We start from the raw sequence: 26,012 nt of genomic DNA, 5'->3' as shown, positions 1-26,012 counted from the left end.
GCATTTCCTGTGTCTGCGCTTTCTGACAACATATTTGTAAAGCAATTGTAGGTTTAGTGTGTTTGCAAACTTGTGCACCAATGTTTAGGAAGTGGTAAATGATATTTAGCATTACATTTTCCCCCTTCGATTACTTGGTGATAGGATATGTGGACATAGTGATTCAATGATCTTGAGTTTGCTGTTCAGGAAGTCACTGAGTAGACTTTCGTGCCCACCAGAGTGAAAGTTCTCCCTCTACCCAGGCTAGCCCTACAAATCCTGTGCACTTCCTGATGATTAGTTACAAAGTAGCATTTTTGGAAGATATCTGGGGTGGGCCATCTTTTGCGCTCTCAGCTGAGAAACAATGTAGAGGGTGGGGTAGTGAAAATATACTTTCTAAAACTGTTTTTTAATTCAATGGCACAACATAATCCATAAAACATTTTTTTTTGTCATACTTCTATTTTTCAACTGTCAAACACTATGGGGCCGAAATAGCCCCTTTTTTTATTTTTAAAGAGGCGGTGACTGTGTGGAAAGCACTCACCGCTCAGTCAGCGCAGAGTCGCCCACATTCGCGATATTTATTTTTGGGTCCGCGCTGACCCCTTATCGACCGGCAGCGACCCCCATTCCACCCTGGGTGGAAATTGTCCCGCGGGTGCAGAGCCGCAGCTGGTCAGTGCCCCTGACCGCTCTCCCCGATGGGCAGCTTCTTGTGGCTGCACAGCGCGTCAGCCCTTGAAGGGGAGGGTGCACTGCCATGGTCACCATTTTATTTTAATTGTCGGCTGACTCCAAGGGTAACGGGCCACTAGCCTGGCTGAAGCTCTCCCTGGTGGCCCAGTGGGTGCCACTAATATGGCTGCAGAGTTCGCAGCGACACTCCCCTTTAACTGAAGGGGGGGGGGGGCGGGGAGGGGAGAGAGACGTTGCTACGTGTCAGTGTGATGACGTCATCAGCACGGCACTGATGACACCGACCGACATCTGCCCTGCTCCACGCCAACTTCTGCCCCAAACACCGCCCGGAAGAGAATTTATTTTTTTGGAAGAGCTCAATTGTGCTCCACTCTCCGCCCCATGGATTTCAGTCGGGGTTGGGGGGGGGGGGGGGAATTTCGGCCCCGATATGTTTGGTAAATCTATTGTACGTAGTCCAGAACTTTCAGATCGCCATTCTCATTCGGCATGTTTTCTTCCAGTTATCCCGTCTGTCCAAAAGAAAGCTGTCGACTGATTCAGCGAAAGCAAATAGATCTCAGAAGGGGAAAGCTAAGGGTTACTGGAAGCCCCAAACTTCTGTGTGTGGCCAAAATTACCAACAAGAGGTAGGTATACCAAATTAGATTATTGTGTTCTCTTAAGCTACACTACTAATAGTTATAGGTAAGGAATTATTAAAAACAGAAGCTTTGGGGTTTACAATGTCAATCTATTCGTGCTAATTATTTTCCTGTTGGTTAAAATGAAATTTAAGGTATAATTTAATTCACATGGGAGAATTTAGTTTCCAAAAACCTATTTACAGTGGCCAGCGTGCAGTTGTCTGTTTGTGGAGCTCATAACTATTTCTGTTTTGAAGCTCGGTACCACATGTGAGCAGCCAGCAGAATATTTTTAGATGCCCCAGACAGATTCTGCTTTTTTATCAGATCGATAACTTCTGTGAGAGCTCCCAAAAAGATAAGAGGTAGATTTAAACACTAAAAATGTAGCAGTATCTGGAGAGATGCAAGGGGAAAAACAAGATATACACAGGCGGTCTCCTAAGCCACATACTGGAGTAGTGCAAATATGAATTAGAAATTTATTCTGGCTATATTACAGTGCCTGACATACAAAAAATGTTTTTGTATCCAGGTTTTTGTTTCTGGTTTGAACTACAGGCTGAACCCCCACCTCCCGGTCCAGAACGCCCCCCATGTCCAGAACCACCCCTGGCCACCGGGTGGCGTATGCGCAGAACTCCGACATGAGCAAATTGAAGTCCTTCCTCGCTGCCGACTCCCACAATTGTAGCCTGACCCCGAGATCCACCGCGCCCCCCCCCACCCCCACCCCTGCCCATGATCTCTCTACCGCACTCCCAGCCCCAAGCCAGCCAGCCCCGATATCCCCTTGCTCAGTACCAGTACCATCCAATTTAAGGTGACCACCCATCATCCAGAAAAATCCCTTATTCAGAATAGGCCAGGTCCCGAGGGTTCCGGATAAGGAAAGTTCAACCTGTATCTGTTACACTAAACAAGTGAACCTTCCCTTTGCACATCTGATCCAATATATAATTACATTCAGTATAAAAGTTCTGCATTGCAGGTTTGGAAGAACAGAACTTGATAACTTTATTGTATCCTTAGTATTAAAATTACTCTTTTTAGGGAGTTTAGAATAAGTGTATTGCAAGATCGAACTCATTTTCTGCTACTAAAATGGCTGATGATTCCACACTTGGAGTACTGTAAACATTTCTGGTCTCCATATTACAAAAAGGATACAGAGACACTGGAGAAGGTGCAAAAAAGATTTACTATAATGATACCAGAATTGGCAGGTTATACTTATCGGGAAAGGTTGAACAGGCTGGGACTCTTTTTTTTTTCTCTAGAAAAAAGACTGCGGGGTGACCTAATAGAGGTCTTTAAGATTATGAAAGGGTTTGATGGGGTAGATGTAGAGATGATTCCACTTGTGAGTGAGACCAGAACCAGGGGTCATCAATATAAGATAAATCAAATAGGAAATTCAGGAGAAACTTCTTTCCCAGAGAGTGGTTAAAATGTGGAACTTGCTACCACAAGAAGTAGTTGAGGTGAATAGTATAGATGCATTTAAGGGGAAGCTAGATAAACACATGAGGGAGAAATGAATAGGAGATGTTGATGAAGGGTGGGAGGAGGTACATGTGGAGCATAAACACGGCATGGACCGGTTGGGCCGAATGGCCTGTTTCTGTGCTGTAAGTATTTGTAACACACCTCATTTTAGGAACGTGTTACTCTCTTCTCTTTGATGGTGTTCCTGCTAATAATTGTATTGTTGTAATCTGAGCAATGTTCCACATGAGGAATCTGAATATGTAAGGAAAAGTATATTATTCTTTCATTTAGATATTCTGTAAAATTGCCTGAATGTACTTTTGAAAGGGTGCACAACTCGGTATCCACCCACACTTGTCTGAAGTATATTCTTGTTGCTTGAAGGGACCAGCACAAAGTGTCTCAATCACCCTAGGCGAGACGGAAAAGACCTTTACAGTAATCCATTCCAGTGATGCTAGCTTTGATCAGGAAGCCAACATTCATGAGCGAATGAATCAGTATGAACAGCAAATTGACAGCTTAATGGAAGATTTAGAAAGTTTGAAAAATGAAGTAAGTTTTGATCAGTTATCATTAGAAAATGTTGGTGCTAGTTGACGAGATCTCGGATAATGCTTTTCTTTAATTTGTTCCGGGATGTGGCCATCGCTGGCAAGACCAGCATTTACATCGCTCCCTGTGCTGTCTGTTAATGAGTTACCCTTTCCACGTGTGCCTGTGGATAGGGAACAATCTGTTGCTGAGTGTAATATACGACCAGGATTGGAATGGGAAGGTGCAACTAACATAAAGGCACCAGAATATTTGCACCGTATAGACATCGAATATATTTAAGATCATTTTGGCTGTTTATTTGTTAATTGTAGCGCTTAGTTATGTGCTCTGCTGGCTGCAGTACAAATTGTTAATGGAAATTGTTCAGCTTTCAGGGCATACGACAAATGAACATTTTGAGGAAGATGAGGATGAACCGAATACATCAAAATGGACGACCGAAGACCATGAAGCTGAACTGTCACAGGAGCTCACTGCAACAACCTATAAAAATAGGATTTTTCAGGAGAGTTTTGAAAAGCTGCAAAAAGAGCTGGACCTGAAAGGGTAGCTATGTTTGTCGATAATCTTTTGAGATGTCGTAATATTAATGTGACTGTTTCAATGCATTAAATGAAGCCACGTTTGTCTGCTATTTTAACCAAAGTGTTAACCTATTTAAATCCTGCACTAATATGTTCATGTCAAACAGCGTGGTGATTTTCTTTTTCACCTGTATTAAGTTTATTTAAATTAGATGATTATCATTTTACGGATATGGAAACAATTAGTAGATCTGAGTATGCAAACCTCATTGGTTGCAATGCATAATTATTTTAAAAATCCTGGTTATTTTTCCATGCAGTTATTTTATTAACCGTGGCAAATCAAAGTTGCCTATATATTTCTGATCTATTTATTTTATGTGTAGTCCGCTACAGCTTTAAGAGTCACAGTACTTTCAGTTCCACATACGCTGTGAAGTATTTTCCTTTGGCCTGATCCTTTTACTCATACGCTGTGATATAACCGAGTCTGAGAAGGCTGTCTACACATCATGTTATGCAAGAACCATGAGTATCGTCTTAAGATTGTCATGGCAGAATTTGCAGTTTTGAGAAACTGTTTGCAACTAAAAAGCATGCAATGTTTTGTCAAAAATAACATTTGGTATAGAATGACTAAATAATATAATCTGTTTATTGAAAGGAACATATTTGCAATTTCATATCATCCAGACACCTAGATTTGTGTGTTATCATTGGCTTAGAGTAGTACTCTTGCCTCCTGAAGGTCATAGGTTCAAGCCCCACTCCAGAGACATAATCTCAGCTGATACTCCAGTGCAGTACTGAGGGAGTGCTGCACTGTGAGGTTCCATCTTGTGGCTGAGACGTTAAACTGAGGTCCTGTTTGCCCCCTCGGGTGGATATAAAAGATCCTGTGTTGCTATTTGTAGAAGAATTCTCCCGGTGCCCTGGCCGATATTTATCCCACACCTAACACTACCAAGACCGTTTAATTCGTCATTTATCTCATTGCTGTTTGTGGGAGCTCGCTGTGCGCAGAATTAGCAACCACGGTTCCCTACATTACAGCAGTGACAACACTTCAAAACAAATTAATTTGCTGTGAAGCGCTTTGGGGCATCCTAAGGTTGTGAAAGCTGTATTTAAATAGAAGCTCTTATTTGGTTATAAATTTGTTAAACACTTATTTCACGTATAACGGTTTTAGGTGTTGCTTTGGATATGGCATGGTATCCAAATATAACGGTGAGCCCTGATATCCTTTTTCAGTTGAGATGCAACACATTTCAGTTACTTCTCGACTGCTTCCAGTATCTCTCTCTGATTAGTTACGAGAGGGCTACTTGAAGTATAAATATTTGTTTACTGCCTCTGAGACAGGATGCTACAATCATATGGAGCTGGGCCAAGCATCATTGAACTGATAAAAATTTATCCTAACTACAGCTGTTTTGAATTTTAAAGTTCACAACCAATAAGTAGTAATTGTTAGCCGGCCAGAATGCCCAGTTTATTATGATGATCATGTTATGAACGTGTTTTGTTTTTATGTAAATCCCAGTTTAGATTGATTTCAAGTAAGTTTGAGACTATAACTCGATGTTTAGATGGTTGTTTAACTATAAGGGGTATGGTAGTATAGTGGTTACATTACTAGAGTAGTAATCTAGAAGCCTGGACAAATGATACAACAGATAGGAGTTCAAATCCCACCGTGTGTGTTTGGAAATTTGAATTCAGAGTTTTAGTTTTACTTTTACTTCCAGATTTAAAAAAATAACGTAAATGCAAAAAAAAGTTTGGATTTCTATAGTGCCTTTCACGACCACTGGATGTCCCAAAGTGCTTTGCAGCCAATTAAGTACTTTTGGAGTGTAGTCACTGTTGTTATTTGGGAAACACGGCAGCCAATTTGCGCACAAACAAGCTCCCACAAACAGCAATGTGATAATGACCAGTTTCTCTTTTTGATTAGTTCTAGAGGGCTACAATCATATAGAGCTGGGCCAAGCATCATAAAACTGATAAAAATGTATTCTAACTACAGCTGTTAGTTTGAAGTTCACTCTAAAAGTGAGTTCTCAGGTGACAGTACTATCCAATAGGGGATTTACAGTATCTGTCACAGGTGGAACAGACAGTCGTTGGAGGAAAGGGTGGGTGGGGAGTCTGGTTTGCTGCACGCACCTTTGCTGCCTGAGGAAGAGTGTCCGAAGATCAGGCCCTCAAATCTGGCACCAAGCTTATGGTCTACAGGGCTGTAGTGATACCTGCCTCCTGTATAGCTCAGAGATGTGGACCATATACAGCAGATACCTCAAATCACTGGAGAAATACCACCAACGATGTCTCCATAAGATCCTGCAAATCCTCTGGGAGGACAGACGTATCAACATCAGTGTTCTCGATCAGGCCAACATCCCCAGCATCGAAGCACTGACCACACTCCACCAGCTCCATTGGACGGCCACATTATTCGCATGCCCGACACAAGACTCCCAAAGCAAGCAAGCGCTCTACTCTGAATTCCTACATGGCAAGCGAGCCCCAGGTGGGCAGAGGAAACGTTTCAAGGACACCCTCAAAGTCTCCTTGATAAAATGCAACATCCCCACTGACACCTGGGAGTCCCTGGCCAAAGACCGCCCGAAGTGGAGGAAGAGCACCTCGAGTCTCATCGCCGAGAGCATGCAGAAATCTAGCGCAGTCAGCGGAAAGAGCGTGCGGCAAACCGGACTCTCCACCCACCCTTTCCTTCAACGACTGTCTGTCCCACCTGTGACAGACTGGTTCCTGTATTGGACTGTACAGTCACCTGAGAACTCACTTTTGGAGTGGAAGCAAGTCTTCCTCAATTCGAGGGACTACCGATGATAATGATCAGATAATCGTTTTTTGTTATGTTAATTGAGGGATAAATATTGGCCAGGACACCTGGGATAACTCCCCTGCTATTCTTCGAAATAGTGGCATGCAATCTTTTACATCCACTTGAGAGAGCAGACGGGGGCTCGGTTTAACGTATCATCCGAAAGATGGCACCTCTGACTGTGCAGCACTCCTCCAGCATTGCACTGAGTGTCAGCCTAGATTTATGTGCTCAAGTTCCTGGAGTGGCACTTGAACCCAAGACCTTCTGACTCAAAGGCGAGTGTGCTGCTCACTGAGCCACAGCTGACTCAGGAAACGTGTGTTCTCTGGTCTTTTGCCAAAAAGTGGATCTATGTTAATGAGCTAAGTGGCATAACTTGGGATATTCGTGCGTAGTGATAGTTAACTGCAGTTTTATGCCAAATCAGTTATGCAAATTTCCTCGTAGGGGGAAAAACACCTTTAATCCATCCTTGATAGATGCCTGACGATTTTCAGGAAATTCCAGTCCATTTCCATTAATTTGTGCATATCTCATCGCTGATCATTATAGATCTTGCTGTTCTGCTATAATATTTATTCATCAATAAAGTAACACTGATAAAATAGCCCGCTCCAAACCTACAGGCCAAGGAAATTCAAACAGGACAAACCAGCAAGTGAGCTATGAACACACACACAACCAATTATCTGCGCTCTGTGAGCCAAATTGCTGGGGCCCACCGTTTGGTTCCAATATTGTCGATGCATAGATTGAAATGGTGAAACCTGAAGTAATTTCAATCCTGAGATCTGTTGCATCTTGAATTGCAAACAAGCATTATGCTATAAATCTGTTCTGATGCAGCTTTTGCTGTTATTTAGACTGGAGAAGGAAGGCCTTGCTGAAGAGAGCATGCTGCTCACTGCACTTAAAGAAGCTGAAACAGCATCAATATCTGCAGCAAAACAAGTGGCAGCACTGAAGAATTCCATTGCTGAGTTAATGCAGGTATGTACAAAGCACAGCAGTTAAATGCGCAAACCCTTCAATGATTTTAATGTATAGCAACCTATGAATGTACTAGTTGATCCCCTTGGCGATGCATCGGGCCAAACCAAGGGCACTTTACAGGAGAGTGAGAGTACTGGGTAGAGGGGAGAGCAGAGAGGGAGAGAATGGCAGAGGGGGGGGGGGGGGGTCTTTTTTTTTGGTGGGAGAAGGAATGGAGATGAGAGGGAGGCAGAGCTGAGGGAGGGTAGAGTTGAAGGGAGGTGAGAGGAGAGACGGGGAGGTAGAGGAAAGGAGCAATGTTCCCTGTCATTTTATTTTGGTGCGTGGGCCCTTTAACTGGCGGCGCGCCCATTCAGTTTTTCGCCCATGCATGGTTATTACCATTGAAAAGCCGATGGGCGGCGTGCGCAGGACCTCTAGACCTCCACGTGGCCACAAAGGTGAGGAGGAGGAGGGGTTTATCTGGAGATGTAGGGGTGGTCGTGAGGTACAGATGGAAAGGAAGACAAGGGGGAGAGGGAGCGATTGCAGGCAACATTTGCATCAGTTGGCACTGTTCCTGTAGGACTTAATTATACCACACAGTGGGTCCCTCTACCCATTCAGCAGGTCTTTTTCTCATCTGTGGGATTAATCTGTTGAATAGTGGTGTTTCCTTGAATGGGAGAGTAATTGTTTGCTCAGCGGGCAGGGGCTGGCTTTACCTGATCTATTGGTTGGGGGTGGTGAGTGTGAATTTCTGAGTTGTGAATGATTCTAGAGGTTTCGCATCCAGTATCCTACAACTTCTATACCTGAATGTAATATAATAATCTGGAGGTCGCATTAGTTATTAAAAGGACATGTTTCCTATAATATCCAATATTTTTCTAGTGTTACATGAAGTAACATGGCAAATGTGATTTTTTTTAAAAATGTAAATATAGCAGGGGTAATAAAATAATCCGTACTGATATGTATGTTTTGTGGGAGTCTATTTTACTTTTATTAGGGAAGGGAATTAAGGGTTACTGAGCCAAGGTGGGTAGATGCAGATAAGATACAGACCAGACTGTAAGAAAAGGGATAACCATCCGTGTCTAACTAAGGAAATGAGGAAGAATATCAAATTGAAAATGATGTGGCCAAGACTAGTGGGAGGCCAAAGTATTGGAAACATTTTAAAAGCCAGCAAAGAATGATTTAAAAAAAAAAAAAATGAGGGGGAAGATAGATTATGAAAGTAAATGAGCACGAAATATAAAAGCAGATACTTAAGAGTTTCTACAGGTATAAAAAGGAAAAGAGTGGCAAAGTAAATGTTGGTCCCCAAGAGGATGAGATTGGGGAATTAATACTGGAGAACGGGGAAATGGCAGAGACATTGAAGAAAAATATTTTGTATCAGTCTTCATGGTAGAAGACACTAAAAACATCCCAATAGTGGATAATCAAGGGGCTATAGGGAGGGAGGAACTTAATACAATCACTATCACTAATGAAGTAATACGCAGTAAAATAATGGGACTAAAGGCGGATAAGTCCCCTGGACCTGATGGCTTACATTCTAGGGTCTAAAAAGAAGTGGCTGCGGAGATAGTGGATGCATTGGTTGTAATCTACCAAAATTCCCTGGATTCTGGGGCGATCCCAGCAGATTGGAAAACCGCAAATATAACGCCCCTATTTTAAAAAAGGAGGCAGACAGGAAACTATCGACCAGTTAGCCTAACATCTGTCGTTGGGAAAATGCTGAAGTCCATTATTAAGGAAGCAGTAGCGGGACATTTGGAAAAGCATAATTCAATCAAGCAGAGTCAGCATGGTTTTATGAAAGGGAAATCATGTTTGACAAATTTGCTGGAGTTCTTTGAGGATGTAATGATAAGGGGGAGTCAGCGGATGTGGTGTATTTGGATTTTCAGAAGGCATTCAATAAAGTGCCACATAAGATAAAAGCTCATAGGGGTTGGGGGTAATATATTGGTATGGATAGAGGATTGGCTAACTAACAGAAAACGGAGAGTTGGGATAAATGGGTCATTTTTCAGTTGGCAAACAGTAACTAGTGGGGTGCAGCAGGGATTGGTGCTGGGGCCTCAACTTTTTACAATCTATATTAATGACTTGGATGAAGGGACCGAGTGTAATGTAGCCAAGTTTGCTGCTGATACAAAAAGCAAATTGTGAGGAGGATACAAAAATCTGCAAAGGGATATAGACAGGTTAAGTGAGTCGTCAAAAATTTGCCAGATGGAGTATAATGTCGGAAACTGAGAGGTTATCCACTTTGACAGAAAAAATAGAAAAGCAAATTATAATTTAAATGGAGAAAAATTGCAAAGTGCTGCAGTACAGAGGGACCCGGGGGTCCTTGTGCATGAAACACAAAAAGTTAGTATACAGGTACAGCAAGTAATCAGAAGGCAAATGGAATGTTGGCCTTTATTGCAAGGGGGATCGAGTATAAAAGCAGAGAAGTCCTGCTACAACTCTACAGGGTATTGGTGAGGCCACACCTGGAGTACTGCGTACAGTTTTGGTCTCCGTATTTAAGGAAGGATATACTTGCATTGGAGGCTGTTCAGGGAATGTTCACTGGGTTGATTCCGGAGATGAGGGGTTTGATTTATGAAGATCGCTTGAGTAGGTTGGGCCGAAACTCATTGGAGTTCAGAAGAATGAGAGAGAATTTTATTGAAGCATATAAGATAATGGCCATCGTCTGGTGATTAGATCAATGGCAGGTATCCTGTATCATTGTCTCTCGATGGGTCAGTTTCGCTGCACTGTTTGAATGAACTCCTTACTGTATAACCCACCCTCTGGGTGTTTGCACTGAGGTTTGGGTTTTATTATTTCATAATTCAATTTTTACAGTTTGAGGTGTGGAGGAACGGATCCTACAAAAGGAATAGAAGGATATGCTGATAGTGGGGGTGTGGGGGGGCGGCGTTAGGTGAAGAGGGCTGGAGTGGGGGGCGGGGGGATTAGAAGAGGGCTGGAGTCTGGGGGGGGGGGAATTGTGTGAAGAAGGATGGAGGGAGGGGTTAGGTGAAGAGGGCTGGGGGGAGGGTTAGTTGAGGGGGAGCAGGATTAGATGAAGAGGGCTTTGGGGAGGGGGGGGGGGTTGGGCAGGGGTTGGGTGAAGTGGGCTGTGAGGAGGCCCGTGTAGAGCATAAACACCGGCACAGACCAGTTGGGTCGAATAGCCTGTTTCTGTGATGTAACTACTATGTAATTCAGTAAATCCATTTGGCTCAATGCGCCTTTTTATCTTTTGTAGGTGAATCAACTTTCAGCCTCTGGTGTTGGCAGATTTGTTGGAGAAAAGGACTTGCTGTTTGAGAAGCTGGAGAGTTTCAATGTCGCTAACCTAAAGTTACAATTTCTCTTCAGGGAGTTATGGAATCCAGAGGTAAGAGAAACATTGTTGCCATAAAACTATCAGCAGAATGAACAAAAAGAATGACTTCTAATAAGGTCCTGGAAGTAACAAAATAACAGACATGATGAGGTTGACTGAGAATGCAACAAAAAATGACACGGTATTGAGCACGTTATTTCAGTCATGAGGAAAGTTCTTGGGGTTATTACACTTGGGGTTGAAAAAGTTGTTGATAGGTCAAGAGGCAGGCAAATGTGATGGAAGGGCAGTGATCAGCTTTCATAACGGGGTACTTAGAAAATCATCATCATAAGTCGGCAGAGTCAACATGGTTTTATGAAATGCAAATAGTGTTTAACAAATCTATTAGAGGTTTGAGGATGGAACCAGCAGGGTAGATAAAGGGGAACTAGTGGATGTAGTGTAATTGGATTTACAAAAGGCATTTGACAAGATGCCACATAAAAGCTTGCTAAACAAGAAAATAGCTCATGGGATTGGGGATAATATATTAGCATTTGATAGAGGATTGGTTAATGGACAGAAAACAGAGCGTAGGGATAAATGGGTCATTTTCACGTTGGGTGCCACAAGGATCGGTGCTTGGGCCTCAGCTATTTACAATATAATAATGACTTGGATGAAGGGCATGGGTAATCCTTGCCACTGGACCAAGCCCTAGCTCTGTCAAGCCCGTGTGGTGGCTAGTGTGCAACAGCCACCACACATTAAAAAAATCCACGCACAGGCATCTTCCATCCTTGAGGATGTAGTTCGGGTTCTTCATTCGAAACACAAGTGAACTCATCCTTTTTTTTGGCGTGGAAGCAAGTCATCCTTGTTTCGAGGGACTGCCTATGATGATGATGACGACGGTCTACAGCTTTTTCTTCATTATCAACCACATGGCCAATTTTTGTACCATCTACAAACTTCTTAATCATACCCTCTACATTCAAGGATACATACCTACATTGAGGATGGGGATATTAATGGAGCCTCCTCCTCCCGTTTAGTTGTTTAATTGTCCACCACCATTCACAACCGGATGTGGCAGGACTGCAGTGCTTTGATCTGATCCATTGATTGTGGGATCGCTCAGCTCTGTTTATAGCATGCTGCTTCTGCTGTTTAGCATGCATGTAGTTCTGTGTTGCAGCTTCCCCAGGTTGGTACCTCAATGTTAGGTATGCCTGGTGCTGCTCCTGGCATGCTCTTCTGCACTCCTCATTCAACCAGAGTTGGTTCCCTGGCTTGTTGGTAATAGTAGATGGCTTGATGGTAATAGTAAAGTGCTGGGCCATGAGGTTACAGATTGTGGTGGAATACAATTCTGCTGCTGTTAATGGCCCACAGCGCCTCATGGATGCCTAGTTTTGAACTGCTAGATCTGATATGAATTTATCCCATTTTAGTATGGTAGTAATGTCACACAACACGATGGAGGGTGTCTTCAGTGTGAAGACTTTGTCTGCACAAGGACTGTGCTGTGATCAATGCTACCAATGCTGTCAAGGACAGATGCATCTGCGACAGGTAGAGTGGTGAGGACAAGGTCAAGTACATTTTTCCCTCGTGTTGGTTCTCTCAGCGCCTGCTGCAGGCCCAGTCTGGCAGATATATCCTTCAGGACTCTGCCAGCTCGGTCAGTATTGGTGCGACCGAGCCACTTTTGGTGATGAACATTGAAGTTCCCCACCCAGAATTCATTCTCTACCCTTGCTACCCTCAGTGCTTCTTCCAAGTGGTGTTGTGGAGGAGTACTGATCCAGCAGTTGAGGGAGGGCGGTAGGTGGTAATCAGCAGGAGGTTTCCTTGCCCATGCTTGACCTGAAGCCATGAGTCTTCATGGAGTCCGAAGTCAATGTTTAGGATTCCCAGGACCATTCGCTCCCGGTTGTATACCACCTCTGGTAAGACAGAACATACTCTGGGATATAAGAATATAAGAATTAGGAACAGGAGTAGGCCATCTAGCCCCTCGAGCCTGCTCCGCGATTCAACAAGATCATGGCTGATCTGGCCGTGGACTCAGCTCCACTTACCCGCTCGCTCCCCGTAACTCTTAATTCCCATATTGGTTAAAAATCTATCTATCTGTGACTTGAATACATTCAATGAGCTAGCCTCAACTGCTTCCCTGGGCATAGAATTCCAAAGATTCACAACCCTCTGGGAGAAGAAATTCCTTCTCAACTCTGTTTTAAATTGGCTCCCCCGTATTTTGAGGCTGTGCCCCCTAGTTCTAGTCTCCCCGACCAGTGGAAACAACCTCTCTGCCTCTATCTTGTCTATCCCTTTCATTATTTTAAATGTTTCTATAAGATCACCCCTCATCCTTCTGAACTCCCAACGAGTAAAGACCCAGTCTACTCAATCTATCATCATAAGGTAACCCCCTCATCTCCGGAATCAGCCTAGTGAATCGTCTCTGTAACCCCTCCAAAGCTAGTATATCCTTCCTCAAGTAAGGTGACCAAAACTGCATGCAGTACTCCAGGTGCGCCTCACCAGTACCCTATACAGTCGCAGAAGGACCTCCCTGCTTTTGTACTCCATCCCTCTCGCAATGAAGGCCAACATTCCATTCGCCTTCCTGATTACCTGCTGCACCTGCAAACTAACTTTTTGGGATTCATGCACAAGGACCTCCAGGTCCCTCTGCACCCAGCATGTTGTAATTTCTCCCCATTCAAATAATATTCCCTTTTACTGTTATTTTCCCAAGGTGGATGACCTCACACTTTCCGACATTGTATTCCATCTGCCAAACCTTAGCCCATTTGCTTAACCTATCTAAATCTCTCTGCAGCCTTTCTGTGTCCTCTACACAACCCGTTTTCCCACTAATCTTGGTGTCATCTGCAAATTTTGTTACACTACACTCTGTCCCCTCTTCCAGGTCATCTATGTATATTGTAAACAATTGTGGTCCCAGCACCGATCCCTGTGGCACACCACTAACCACCGATTTCCAACCCGAAAAGGACCCATTTATCCCGACTCTCTGCTTTCTGTTAGCCAGCCAATTCTCTATCCATGCTAATACATTTCCACTGACTCCGCATACCTTTATCTTCTGCAGTAACCTTTTGTGTGGCACCTTATCGAATGCCTTTTGAAAATCTAAATACACCACATCCATCGGTACACCTCTATCCACCATGCTCATTATATCCTCAAAGATTTCCAGTAAATTAGTTAAACGTGATTTCCCCTTCATGAATCCATGCTGCGTCTGCTTGATTGCACTATTCCTATCTAGATGTCCTGCTATTTCTTCCTTAATGATAGTTTCAAGCATTTTCCCCACTACAGATGTTAAACTAACCGGCCTATAGTTACCTGCCTTTTGTCTGCCCCCTTTTTTAAACTGAGGCGTTACATTAGCTGCTTTCCAATCCGCTGGTACCTCCCCAGAGTCCAGAGAATTTTGGTGGATTATAACGAATGCATCTGCTATAACTTCCGCCATCTCTTTTAATACCCTGGGATGCATTTCATCAGGACCAGGGGACTTGTCTATCTTGAGTCCCATTAGCCTGTCCAGTACTACCCCCCTAGTGATAGTGATTGTCTCAAGGTCCTCCCTTCCCACATTCCTGTGACCAGCAATTTTTGGCATGGTTTTTGTGTCTTCCACTGTGAAGACCGAAGCAAAATAATTGTTTAAGGTCTCAGCCATTTCCACATTTCCCATTATTAAATCCCCCTTCTCATCTTCTAAGGGACCAACATTTACTTTAGTCACTCTTTTCCATTTTATATATCTGTAAAAGCTTTTACTATCTGTTTTTATGTTTTGCGCAAGTTTACCTTCGTAATCTATCTTTCCTTTCTTTAATGCTTTCTTAGTCATTCTTTGCTGTCGTTTAAAATGTTCCCAATCTTCTATTGTCCCACTAACCTTGGCCACCTTATACGCATTGGTTTTTAATTTGATACTCTCCTTTATTTCCTATGTTATCCACGGCTGGTTATCCCTTCTCTTACCGCCCTTCTTTTTCACTGGAATATATTTTTGTTGAGCACTATGAAAGAGCTCCTTAAAAGTCCTCCACTGTTCCTCAATTGTGCCACCGTTTAGTCTGTGTTTCCAGTCTACTTTAGCCAACTTTGCCCTCATCCCACTATAGCCCCTTTGTTTAAGCATAGTACGCTCGTTTCTGACACAACTTCCTCACCCTCAATCTGTATTACAAACTCAACCATACTGTGATCACTCATTCCGAGAGGATCTTTTACCAGGAGATCGTTTATTATTCCTGACTCATTACACAGGACCAGATCTAAGATTGCTTGCTCCCTTGTCGGTTCTGTAACATACTGTTCTAAGCAACAATCCCGTATGCATTCTATGAATTCCTCCTGCAGGCTACCCTGTGTGATTTGATTTGACCAATCGATATGTAGGTTAAAATCCCCCATGGTTACTGCCGTTCCTTTTTCACATGCCTCCATTATTCCCTTGATTATTGACCGCCCCACCGTGAAGTTATTATTTGGGGGCCTATAAACTACACCCACCAGTGCCTTTTTCCCCTTACTATCTCTAATCTCCACCCACAATGATTCAACATTTTGTTCATTTAGAACCAATATCATCTCTCACAACTGCCCTGATATCATCCTTTATTAAAAGAGCTACCCCACCTCCTTTCCCTTCTTGTCTATCTTTCCGAATCGTCAGGTACCCCTCTATGTTTAATTCCCAGTCTTGGCCACCCTACAACCACGTTTCTGTAATGGCCACCAAATCATACCCATTTGTAATGATTTGTGCCGTCAACTCATTTACTTTGTTTTGAATGCTGCGTGCGTTTAGATAGTGTTTTAATACTAGTTTTTAAATCATGATTTTTAGTTTTGACCCCTCCTGCAGCTCCTTTATATTCAGTGGCCCTTTTTGTTTTTTGCCTTGGGTTTCTCTGCCCTCCACTTTTACTCATCTCCTTTCTGTCTTTTGCTTTTGTCTCCTTTTTGTTTCCCTCTGTCTCCCTGCATTGGTTTCCCATCCCCCTGCCATATTAGCTTAACTCCTCCCCAACAGCACTAGCAAACACCACCTCCCCTGCCCCCCCAGGACATTGATTCCGGTCCTGCCCAGGTGCAGACCGTCTGGTTTGTACTGGTCCCACCTCCCCCAGAACCAGTTCCAATTCCCCAGGAATTTGAATCCCTCCCTGCTGCACCACTGCTCAAGCCACGTATTCATCTGAGCTATCCTGTGATTCCTACTCTGACTAGCACGTGGCACTGGTAGCAATCCTGAGATTACTACTTTTGAGGTCCTACATTTTAATTTAGCTCCTAGCTCCTTAAATTCGTCTTGTAGGACATCATCCCTTTTTTTTAAACCTATATCGTTGGTACCAATGTGCACCACGACAACTGGCTGTTCACCCTCCCTTTTCAGAATGTCCTGCACCCGCTCCGAGACATCCTTGACCCTTGCACCAGGGAGGCAACATACCATCCTGGAGTCTTGGTTGTGGCCGCAGAAACGCCTATCTATTCCCCTTACAATCGAATCCCCTATCACTCGCTCTCCCACTCTTTTTTTTTTCCTGCCCTCCTGTGCAGCAGAGCCAGCAGAAAGGTATGATTCTGTGAGTATGACTGTCAGGCTGTTGCTTGACTATTCTGTGGGGCGGCTCTCTCAATTTTGGCACAAGTCCCCAGATGTTAGTGAGCAGGGTCGACTGGGCTGGGTGTGCTTGTTAGTGTGTTTGAAGCCAGTACCGAGGTCAATGCTGGGTGGTCCCTCCGGTTTTATTCTTATTTCTTGTAGCAGTTTGTTACAATTGAGTGGCTTGCTAGGCCATTTCAGAGGGCAGTCAAGAGCTGTGTGTCTGGAGTCACATCTAGGCCAGACCAAGTAAGGACAGCAGCTTTTCTTCCTTTAAAGGACATTAGTGAACCAAAGGGGTTTTTACGACAATCCCGTAGTTCGATGGTCACCATTACTGATACTAGCTTTTTATTCCAGATTTATTTAATTAACTGAATTTAAATTTCCCAGCTGCTGTGGTGGCATTTAAACTCTCATCTCTGGATTATTAGTCCAGGCCTCTGGGTTACTAGTCCTGTAATTTAACCACTATGCTACTGTTCCCAGTTGTTCTATGAGGAGAGATTGAGTAGATTGGGCCACTACTCTCGAGTTTAGAAGAATGAGCGGTGATCTCATTGAAACGTATAAAATTCTGAGGGGGATTGGCAGGGTAGATGCTGAGGGGTTATTTCCCCTGGCTGGAGAGTCTAGAACTTAGTGGGCATAGTCTCAGGATAAGGAGTCGGGCATTTAAGAGAAGGAATTTCTTCACGCAGTGGGTTGTGAATCTTTGTGCAACCACAGCCCTTTGGTGGAAGATAATTGCAATCACTGAGTATATTCAAGGCCGAAATGGATAGACTTTTGGACTCTATATGGAGAATCAACGGGTATGGGGATCGGGTGGGAAAGTGGAGTTGAAGTAAAAGATCAGCCACTATTTTATTGAATGGCAGAGCAGGCTCGAGGGGCCATATGGCCTACTCTTGCTCCTAATTCTTATTGTTCTTACAAAATCCAGTTGTGCAGAGATCAGGAAGAATGCTGTACATTGATTGTCAACCGCAAGATAAATTTTTTTTTTAGTAATTAAGTGGAAAGTTAAAATGGGAGCATTTGGGAAAAATACAAACCTCAAGCTGGGTGTTACTGGAGCTATGCTGCCAATGCTGTTGTGGAAATGGGATCGGTTTGTAATTCAAAGTTTATTGAATCCCTGGGTGATTAACTAATTTGAGTGTATGTGAGAGAGTTCTTAAATGTGCTAAAATGACAGCAGTTGACTACAAATCTACCCAAAAACAAGGCATAATTGATCTTTTCATTTATATATTGTTGAAATGACTCCAAGTCAGCACAACTAATCACTTTCTGAGTGCAGTGAGTGTTATGTAAGTAAATGCATCAGCCATTCTACCATTCCATAGTGGCTTTTTATTTAATTTATTGTATCAGTTGAATATTCTGATGTTAGCAGGAAGATTCTACGGGGTAGAATTTGGCCAGTACAGATTTCTGACGCACTCACCAGAGGTGTGCTGCTTTTGTCCGCCTCGAAGTGCTCCCAAATTTTCGGGCCAAGTTTGGCCGCTCCCCAGCGCCTCCTCGATGGTGGCGGAGCCAGGTCTAGGTGCTGAAAACAGAGCCGGGACCTCTGCACATGCGCGCTCGAGTGTGCGCGCATGCACAGTAGCTCTTCGCCCCAGAATCTGTTCGTGTGCTGCAGGCTGTGTGGGAGGGTCGAAGCACACCGCCCCTATCCCTGGCCAAATGGTCTCCCTCATCGGCGGACTGCTGCCTTCCCGGGCCATGTTTTGATAGGACTTCTATTTTTTATTTATTATTGATTGATTGCTTATTACTTTTGGTCTTGGTGCTTTAGGTGCAGGTTTCCTTCTATTTTTTTTATTAAATAATTGCTTATTACTTGTTGTGCTTTGTTTAGTGCTTTGTAAGTCTTGGTGCTAGATGCAGGTCCTCTCAGCTTCCTTGTATTTTTTATTATTGAATGCTTATTTTTGTGCTTTGTTTAGTGCTTGGTGCTTTAAATGTACTTGCCTGAGCTGATTTCTTAACTCTCCACAAGGGTTTTCTATGCAGCCACAAGTGGCCACATATGCTGGCCTAAGTTAGTTTGGAGCAGCTATTAGCTGTCCAAACTGGCTTAAATGGCCAAAACAGGTGTAGGTGGCTGGTAAACCACTCCCCCCCACCCCCCCCCTCTTTGGGGGGGAAAAAAAACTAAACTAAAAAAAATCCTAACTAACTCACTTACACTGGCGCAAATTAAATGTGCAGAATGGGGATTTTTAAGATACTCCAAAAAAAATCAAGTTGCTCCAAAAAAAACAGAGCAACTCCTGGCCAAATTTGGGCCCAGTATGAATAAATGTTGCCCTTTTTATTCACATACTTTTATCAAGTTCCAAACTATGATCAGCTGAAATAAACCACCATAGTTTTAATATATGCAAAAATGCTAAATTAAAAATGCTAAATATTTTAATTTTCTCCTCCGTCTCTCCCTATATTGCCCATAAACTGCTCCACTAATGCTTCTATCAGCTTCTATGACATACTTTGTATTTAAGTTACAAATTAATCAAAATGTCTTTAAATCTATTTGTCCCCACACACACCAGCTAGAGTTGAGTTAATCCCATGAGAGATGGAGTTGTCCCAGCCACAGGGGAAGGGAAATATTTCATTAATCAAAGATTTTTTTAAGCTATGTTTTCCCATGGGCAAAGTTCTTGTGGATATGGGGATAAAATTAACACATGATGGAATTTTTTAGCCAGTGCTGTTAATATCTCTACTACTTTTAGGAATTTGAGGCCTCATTCTAAACATAGCTTCTCTTTCTAGCCTAGTGTGGATTGTACCAACAGGCAGATCGAAGTGTTGACACAGAAGCTGACGAGAAGTGAAACTGAAAATATTGCAAGTATTTTACATTCATCATTCCTAAATATAGATGAATTGATCCAAATTACGTTAAATACAGAAAGATGGATGATTTCATATTAACAACTGAGTTTGCACCAAAAAAAAAGTTACTTATTTTTCTAAAACTCCTTTTTACAGCATTTAAAAAGAAAGCTCCTGGAGACTGAGAGAAATGCAAAAGAAGTTTCGGAGCTGTGTCAGGTAGAAAAGGTGAAGGGACTTTGGAATTCTTTCTTCATTTATTCCGATTAAATAATAATGATTCATTATGGTTAATTAATGCTTTAACCAAATAGGACATTTATTTCCAGGATAATTCTTTCTTTGTAAAACAAATTTCAAAATCTGTTGAAGCGACCCGAGCTCGTCTACAGGGGCAGCTTAGAAACAAAGAGGCCGAGAGCAACAGAATGTCAGTTCAGATACACGTAAGTTGCTCTGCAAAATTTGACCAGTTTTGTCAAATAAAAAACACAAGAACTTAAAAGGTTGCAGAATGTTGTCTTCAAACTTTTTACGGTTAATTACACCACAAAAAAAATTCTGCCAACCTTGTGAAAATGACCGACCATGATTTGCATTTTGAAAAACACTCTGGTGGTTATTGTATTTAGCCAGCAACCAGATGATCTGTACATGGGAAAAGTCTCCATATGAGCTCGTTACGAGCCTGCGCTACCTGCCCGTCTTATTGGAAGCTTCGGAGGTTGCTTTAACGCCTGAAGTTTGAGACCAGAGGCTATGAAGCAAGGCGCTTGTATTTTGATGCCTTTAATGCACAGGTTGGCTTAATTTTAGTGACTGAAATGTCACACAAATAAAGGCAGGGTGAGAATCTCTCTCCCTTTTTTCATTCCTCACCAATGCAACGTTTGCATTCAGGAGATATTTACCAAGTGTTTCAAAGTGGGCGGGGGGGGGGTTTGGTGGGAAGCCAGTAGTTTCCATCAGAGCAGATAGTGTGCAGTGTCTGACGATCACTGCAAGTGGCATTTCAGAAACCTGTCAACTGAATTTGTGACCTCCAACCAGGTTCAATTAAAATTAGGAATTCCAAGCCTGGTATAACCTTCAGACAAAGTTCCCAAACCATCAGGGATGGCTCGACATGGGCTGTGCTTTGAAAGTCTGATTTCAGCTGCAGACTATTTTTGATTATGATTATAATGATAACTAAATTATGTAGATATTATTGTCTTATAATAAATGTTCTCCATATGAGAATGTTCTCCCTATGAGAATAGCAGTACCAATTCAGATTTCTGAAACAATCTTTGATCCTGCTAATTGAACAAGCTAGAAATTTCACAACTGAATATAAATGCACACTAGTGTATAATCTTTTTATCTTTCTTACTTTTTTTTTTAATTGAACAATGTTATTAATTAATATGACTAGCAATAAAATGCATATAGACACAAATTACTTTCATTTTATTTGTTTTCACCCTTCATATAATCTGCCTTAATGACATCTGGAAGGATGATAGTCAAACAATACTGGACCATCCACCAGGGTTATAGTTGAGATGAAGGGTCTTGCTTTATGATGAGAGACTAGGTAAATTTGGGTTATAGTCCCTAGAAATGAGGAGGTTATGGGATGCTTGTTTAAAGCAATGAAGGGGATTACAGAGTGGATAGGAAAGAGAATAGCTCATTCATCTCTTGGGGAATCTAGAACAAGGCGACAGAACCTTACAATTAGAACTAAGCTGGCTAAAAGCTAGGAATGCACTGTCCTGGGATGCCATAGATGGAAAATCAATTGAGATGTTTCAGTGTGAGATAGATAGCTACTTATGCAGGAAAGGAGAACAGACAGAGCTGCAATAGCTAAGTAAAAGGCAGAGGTGGCTGGATAGGTCAAATGGTCTATTTCTGTTCCTATGTATATGCAATACATAATCATTCCAGGCAGCCATATATACATGTGTGTGTGTGTGTATAATAGATAGATATATCTCTATCATCATCGGCAATCCTTCGAAATCGAGGAAGACTTGCTTCCACTCACTCAGTGAGTTCTCAGGTGGCTGTACTGTCCAATACGGGAATTACAGTCTCTGTCACAGGTGGGACAGACAATGGTTGAAGGAAGGGGTGGGTGGGGAGTCTGGTTTGCCGCACGCTCCTTCCGCTGTCTGCGTTTGGTTTCTGCATGCTCTCGGCGATGAGACTCGGGGTGCTCAGTGCCCTCCCGGATGTTCTTTCTCCACTTTGGGCAGTCTTGGGCCAGGGATTCCCAGGTGTCGGTGGGGATGTTGCACTTTATCAAGGAGGCTTTGAGGCTGTCCTTGAAACGTTTCCTCTGCCCACCTGGGGCTCGCTTGCTGTGTAGGCGTCCCGAATAGAGCGCTTGCTTTGGGAATCTCGTGTCGGGCATGCGGAGCTGGTTGAGTGTGGTCAGTGCTTCGATGCTGGGGATGTTGACCTGATGGAGAACACTGACGATGGTGCATCTATCCTCCCAGTGGATTTGCAGGGTCTTGCGGAGGCAGCGCTGATGGTACTTCTCCAGCGCTTTGAGGTGTATATATAATAACATGCGCAAAACTAAAGGATAGAACCGGTAGAATGAAGTTGCTGTTAGTTACATATATAGCTATTGCAGCTGTTTATGACTCAGCTTTTCACTGATTCCTATCAGAAACTGTTGGACATCTTTATTATAACATTTATAGTGCCCTTGCTTATCTAAATGGATCCCAGTGTTTATTCCACTCCCTTTATAAATGGGTCTCTGTTTATTCTGGATACCCATTCTCTTTCTAAATAGGTCTCGCTGTTTATTCTGGATACTCGCTCCCCTTCTAAGTCTTTGAATTGTGTGTGCCTGAGGACATCTTGTGGACATTGGGTGAAATGTCACTGTATCTTACAATATTTCAGAGATTTGAGAGGACCGTAATTGAGCAGAAGTTGCAGATTGAGCACCTTAAGTCACAGTTATCAGCGCTGAAGGAAAAGGCTGAAGTGGACAAGGAGGTTCTGAAGAAGGCGACACGGGCTCAAAAAAGGAGAGCGGAGAGATTTGAAGCTACGACGGAAAACCTCCATTCTCTGGTCAAAGATAAGGTATCTATTGAAATGAGCATTTCTGGAAAAGCATCGGTTTGTTTTTTTTTCTTAATGTAATGTAACAATGAAAGCTTTTGTGTTCTGCCAATGGCGCAAAGAGCTATCCAGAGTATCTGAACCTTGCAGACAAAGAGGAACTTGGGTTTGATCGTCCGTCTGTGTTGAATTGGATAATCTCAGCTGGCAGGAGGGTGCTAAAACGAACGCGTGTAGCACCACAACAGCTGTCCCAGCTTCAGCCTGGAAAGCTCCGCATACCTGGGACCCTCTCATCTCTCTGGTTTAGTGTCCTACCAATATTACTCTGCTTTCTTTGTATGTTGTGAACATTTTTAGGATGTGATGTTATTAGAAGCCCGCCTGACCCTTGAGACCTGGAAGAAACAACATGAATTAACTGTGGAGGACAAGGCCCAATTGGAAACACAGATTATTTCCCTTTCCACGTGAGTATATCTGATTTGTCAGAATTTGGTAAAAATGGTGATTTGCTGTAAAGTTCAGTCTTGTGGCTACTACCTTTCATATGGAATTAATTATATTCAGATTTGTTGTATCATTTTTTTGATTTGTCATCCACAAAGCATAGATAAGCTAGGTCACCCACCTGGGGAAATCCAGAACTGCACGTTTAATATATAATGGGGGTCTATCATTCCTTTCCTAGAATCAGACAGCACAGAAGGAGGCCATTCGGCCCATCGTGCCTGTGCTGGCTCTGTCAAAGAGTGATCCTATTCGTGCCACTTCCCTTGCTCTTTCCCCAGCACTTTGAAAATTGTTCCTTTTTTCCTTTTCAAGTATATACGCAACTGCCTTTTGAAAGTTACCATTGAACCTGCTTCCACCACTCTTTCAGACAGTGCATTTCAGATCATCATAAACTCGCTGTGGAAAAAAAAATATTTCCTCATTTCCCCCACTGATTCTTTTGCCAATTATCTTCGATCTGTGTCCTCTAGTTACCGACTCTCCTGCCAGTGGAAACAGTTTCCCCTGATCTATTCTATCAAAAGTCCTCGTACATCTTCCATCCACCTTGTTTGTTCTAGACCTGTGTTCTTCAGTCACCATCTTTTCACTGCGACATTAAATCAAAGCCCCAATAAGTCCCAAAATGTTACAGATACCCCAAAAGGTTTGGTGTGCAGTCCAGGTCAAGTCAAGCAGATGAGGAAAACCAGCCCCAGTATACCTGTAATACAGCCTTCTGATATCATTAGTTGCATATCTTTCTTGTGTTGATTTGGCATTTATCACTTTCCTTTTTATAGCTACACTTTAGAAATGTAACTGATCTATGTTAACTGCCTCACTGCCTCTGGTACAGTATTTTTCAGTCCAGTAGATGCGTTTAAAATGGCATTGTTGACCCTGCTAGATTTTCCTTCCCTGCTGTTTTCTGACCCGAGTAGCCTGGGTGAAAACTTGATGTAACTTAGCCACAAGTTTAAAATATGTTCAGCATTACCACTGCTCCCATGAAGGGCAAGGCTCCAGAGTCTTCAGAGCTGGATTGTCCATCATATTAATAAGTCAGTGGGTCCATTATATGTCTCCAAATTATAAACCGAAAAAAGAAAAGTTGTGTGTGTATATGGGATGCTCACTTCATGGGATGTTTTTCAAAGCTTAATTGTAAAAGCTTTGCATTGGACTAACATATCTAACCATTCCAACAAACAGTAGGGTAGCTGGCCTAAAGGAACAGCTTCGGAACACTGCAGAAAGTACCACATCAACAAACCATGAACTTCTCAACAAGTTACACACCAGCAACTCGGAAAACTCCAATCTCAGACTGGAAAATGCACAATTAAAGGTTCGGTACTAGAATTAAACTTCTAAAGTCTGTTAAGGCGTTAAATGGTTTTTACTTCTGAGACATTTTACTACGTTAAAGGCGCTATATAAATGCAAGTTGTTATCTTGATGCTTGTGCATGTGTGTCACTGCAAGTTTCTGAGATCTCTCCCAGTCCTTTTGGGAACTTCTGCCACATATATTTGACATTTGATCTCCTTTCCTGAGCCCCTCTGTCTCCAAACTCCCCATAGATATTTGACTAAAGGAAAAGGCTTATAATGTTGGCTAAATGAGCAGTAGCCTGAGGATTGGGCAGATTTTAGAATTCAGCAAAGAAGGATTAAGAAATTGATAAAGAAAGAGAAAATGGAATATGAAAATAAACGAGCGAGGGACATAGGGCCCAATGTTTCCGCCCTTTGGAAAAACGGCGTGGCGACTTTCTGGAAGAAAAAGGGTACCGAAAACCTACCTTGTGATTCTCCGGTCTCCTCAAGACGTCTTCGTGCTCGGCGTGGCGCAGCACAAGGGTCGGGGGCGGAGCCAGGTCCCGGTGCTGAAAACAGTACCGGGACCTCTGCACATGCGCGCTAGATTGTGCGCGCATGTGCAGTAGCTCCAGGCCCCTGAGGCAGCGTGGGAGGGGCCCAACCCCAGCCCTGGCCGAATGGGCTCACCGGTGAAGATCGGGACTCTAACCTCCCTCCCATTCAACTCCGCGCCCCCCCCCCCCCTCTTCTTGCCCCCCCCCCCCCCATTAATTTTTTTTGGCTGATTTATTTATCATTTATTATTGATGAAGGCTCTTTATTTGTAAAAGTGAAGTGTTTAATGTTTTTAAACTTCCCTCCCCGCGCCCCCACCCCCATCTCGTTTATAAGTGTAAGCAAGGTTTTTCTGAGCGTACAAAAAAATCTACACTTACTCCATTGTAAGTTTTTGCTGCCTAAACTGCAAAACAGACGTAAGTAGCTGGACACGCCCCCTTTTGGAAAAAAAATCTGTTCTAAAATGAAACTGTTCTAACTCACTAGAACTGGAGCAAACTAAAGGCCGGGAATTGCAATCTCTAAGATGCTCCATTCTAAACTAGTTGCTCCAAAAAAAATAGGAGCAACTAAGGCCGATTCTTGAGCTCATAAAAACAGACTGTAAAAGTTTCTATAGGTATGTAAAAAGGAAAAGATTAGTGAAAGTAAATGTGGGTCCCCTGCAGGCTGAGACAGGAGAAATTTATAATGGGGAATAAGGAAATGGCAGAGACGTTAAACAAATATTTTGTGCCTTTCTTCACAGAAGAAGACACATAAAAACTTCCTGGAAGTAGTGGAGAGCCAAGGGTCTAATAAGAATGAGGAACTGAAAGAAATTAGTATTAGTAAAAAAATATAGTACTGGAGAAATTAATGGGACTGAAAGCCGATAAATCCCCTGGATCTGATGACCTACATCCTAGGGTTTTGAAAGAGGTGGCTATAGAGATAGCAGATGCATTGGTTGTCATCTTCCAAAATTCCAT

General features: G+C 42.8%; 1 protein-coding gene across 7 annotated transcripts in view; it reads left to right on the top strand.

Moving 5' to 3' along the window:
• The window catches only part of LOC139268020 (outer dense fiber protein 2-like), a 73,540-nt gene that overhangs the window by 5,520 nt on the left and 42,008 nt on the right, over positions 1-26,012 (top strand). For 5 of the 7 annotated variants that reach the window (XM_070885994.1, XM_070885990.1, XM_070885991.1 and 2 more), the window contains exons 3-13: positions 1,191-1,316; positions 3,189-3,359; positions 3,730-3,908; positions 7,607-7,733; positions 11,002-11,133; positions 19,526-19,600; positions 19,745-19,816; positions 19,918-20,034; positions 22,499-22,684; positions 23,024-23,133; positions 24,374-24,509. In XM_070885994.1, coding sequence (XP_070742095.1) covers positions 1,191-1,316; positions 3,189-3,359; positions 3,730-3,908; positions 7,607-7,733; positions 11,002-11,133; positions 19,526-19,600; positions 19,745-19,816; positions 19,918-20,034; positions 22,499-22,684; positions 23,024-23,133; positions 24,374-24,509 — 1,431 coding nt within the window. The remainder of the gene's footprint in view (positions 1-1,190; positions 1,317-3,188; positions 3,360-3,729; positions 3,909-7,606; positions 7,734-11,001; positions 11,134-19,525; positions 19,601-19,744; positions 19,817-19,917; positions 20,035-22,498; positions 22,685-23,023; positions 23,134-24,373; positions 24,510-26,012) is intronic. The other 2 variants (XM_070885995.1, XM_070885993.1) reach the window with 2 other exon arrangements.

The sequence above is a fragment of the Pristiophorus japonicus genome, chromosome 8 (genome assembly GCF_044704955.1).
Source record: "Pristiophorus japonicus isolate sPriJap1 chromosome 8, sPriJap1.hap1, whole genome shotgun sequence".
NCBI classification, from domain to species: domain Eukaryota; kingdom Metazoa; phylum Chordata; class Chondrichthyes; family Pristiophoridae; genus Pristiophorus; species Pristiophorus japonicus.
The sequence above is the reverse complement of the archived record's forward strand: the minus strand, read 5'-3'. Positions and strand labels throughout refer to the sequence as shown.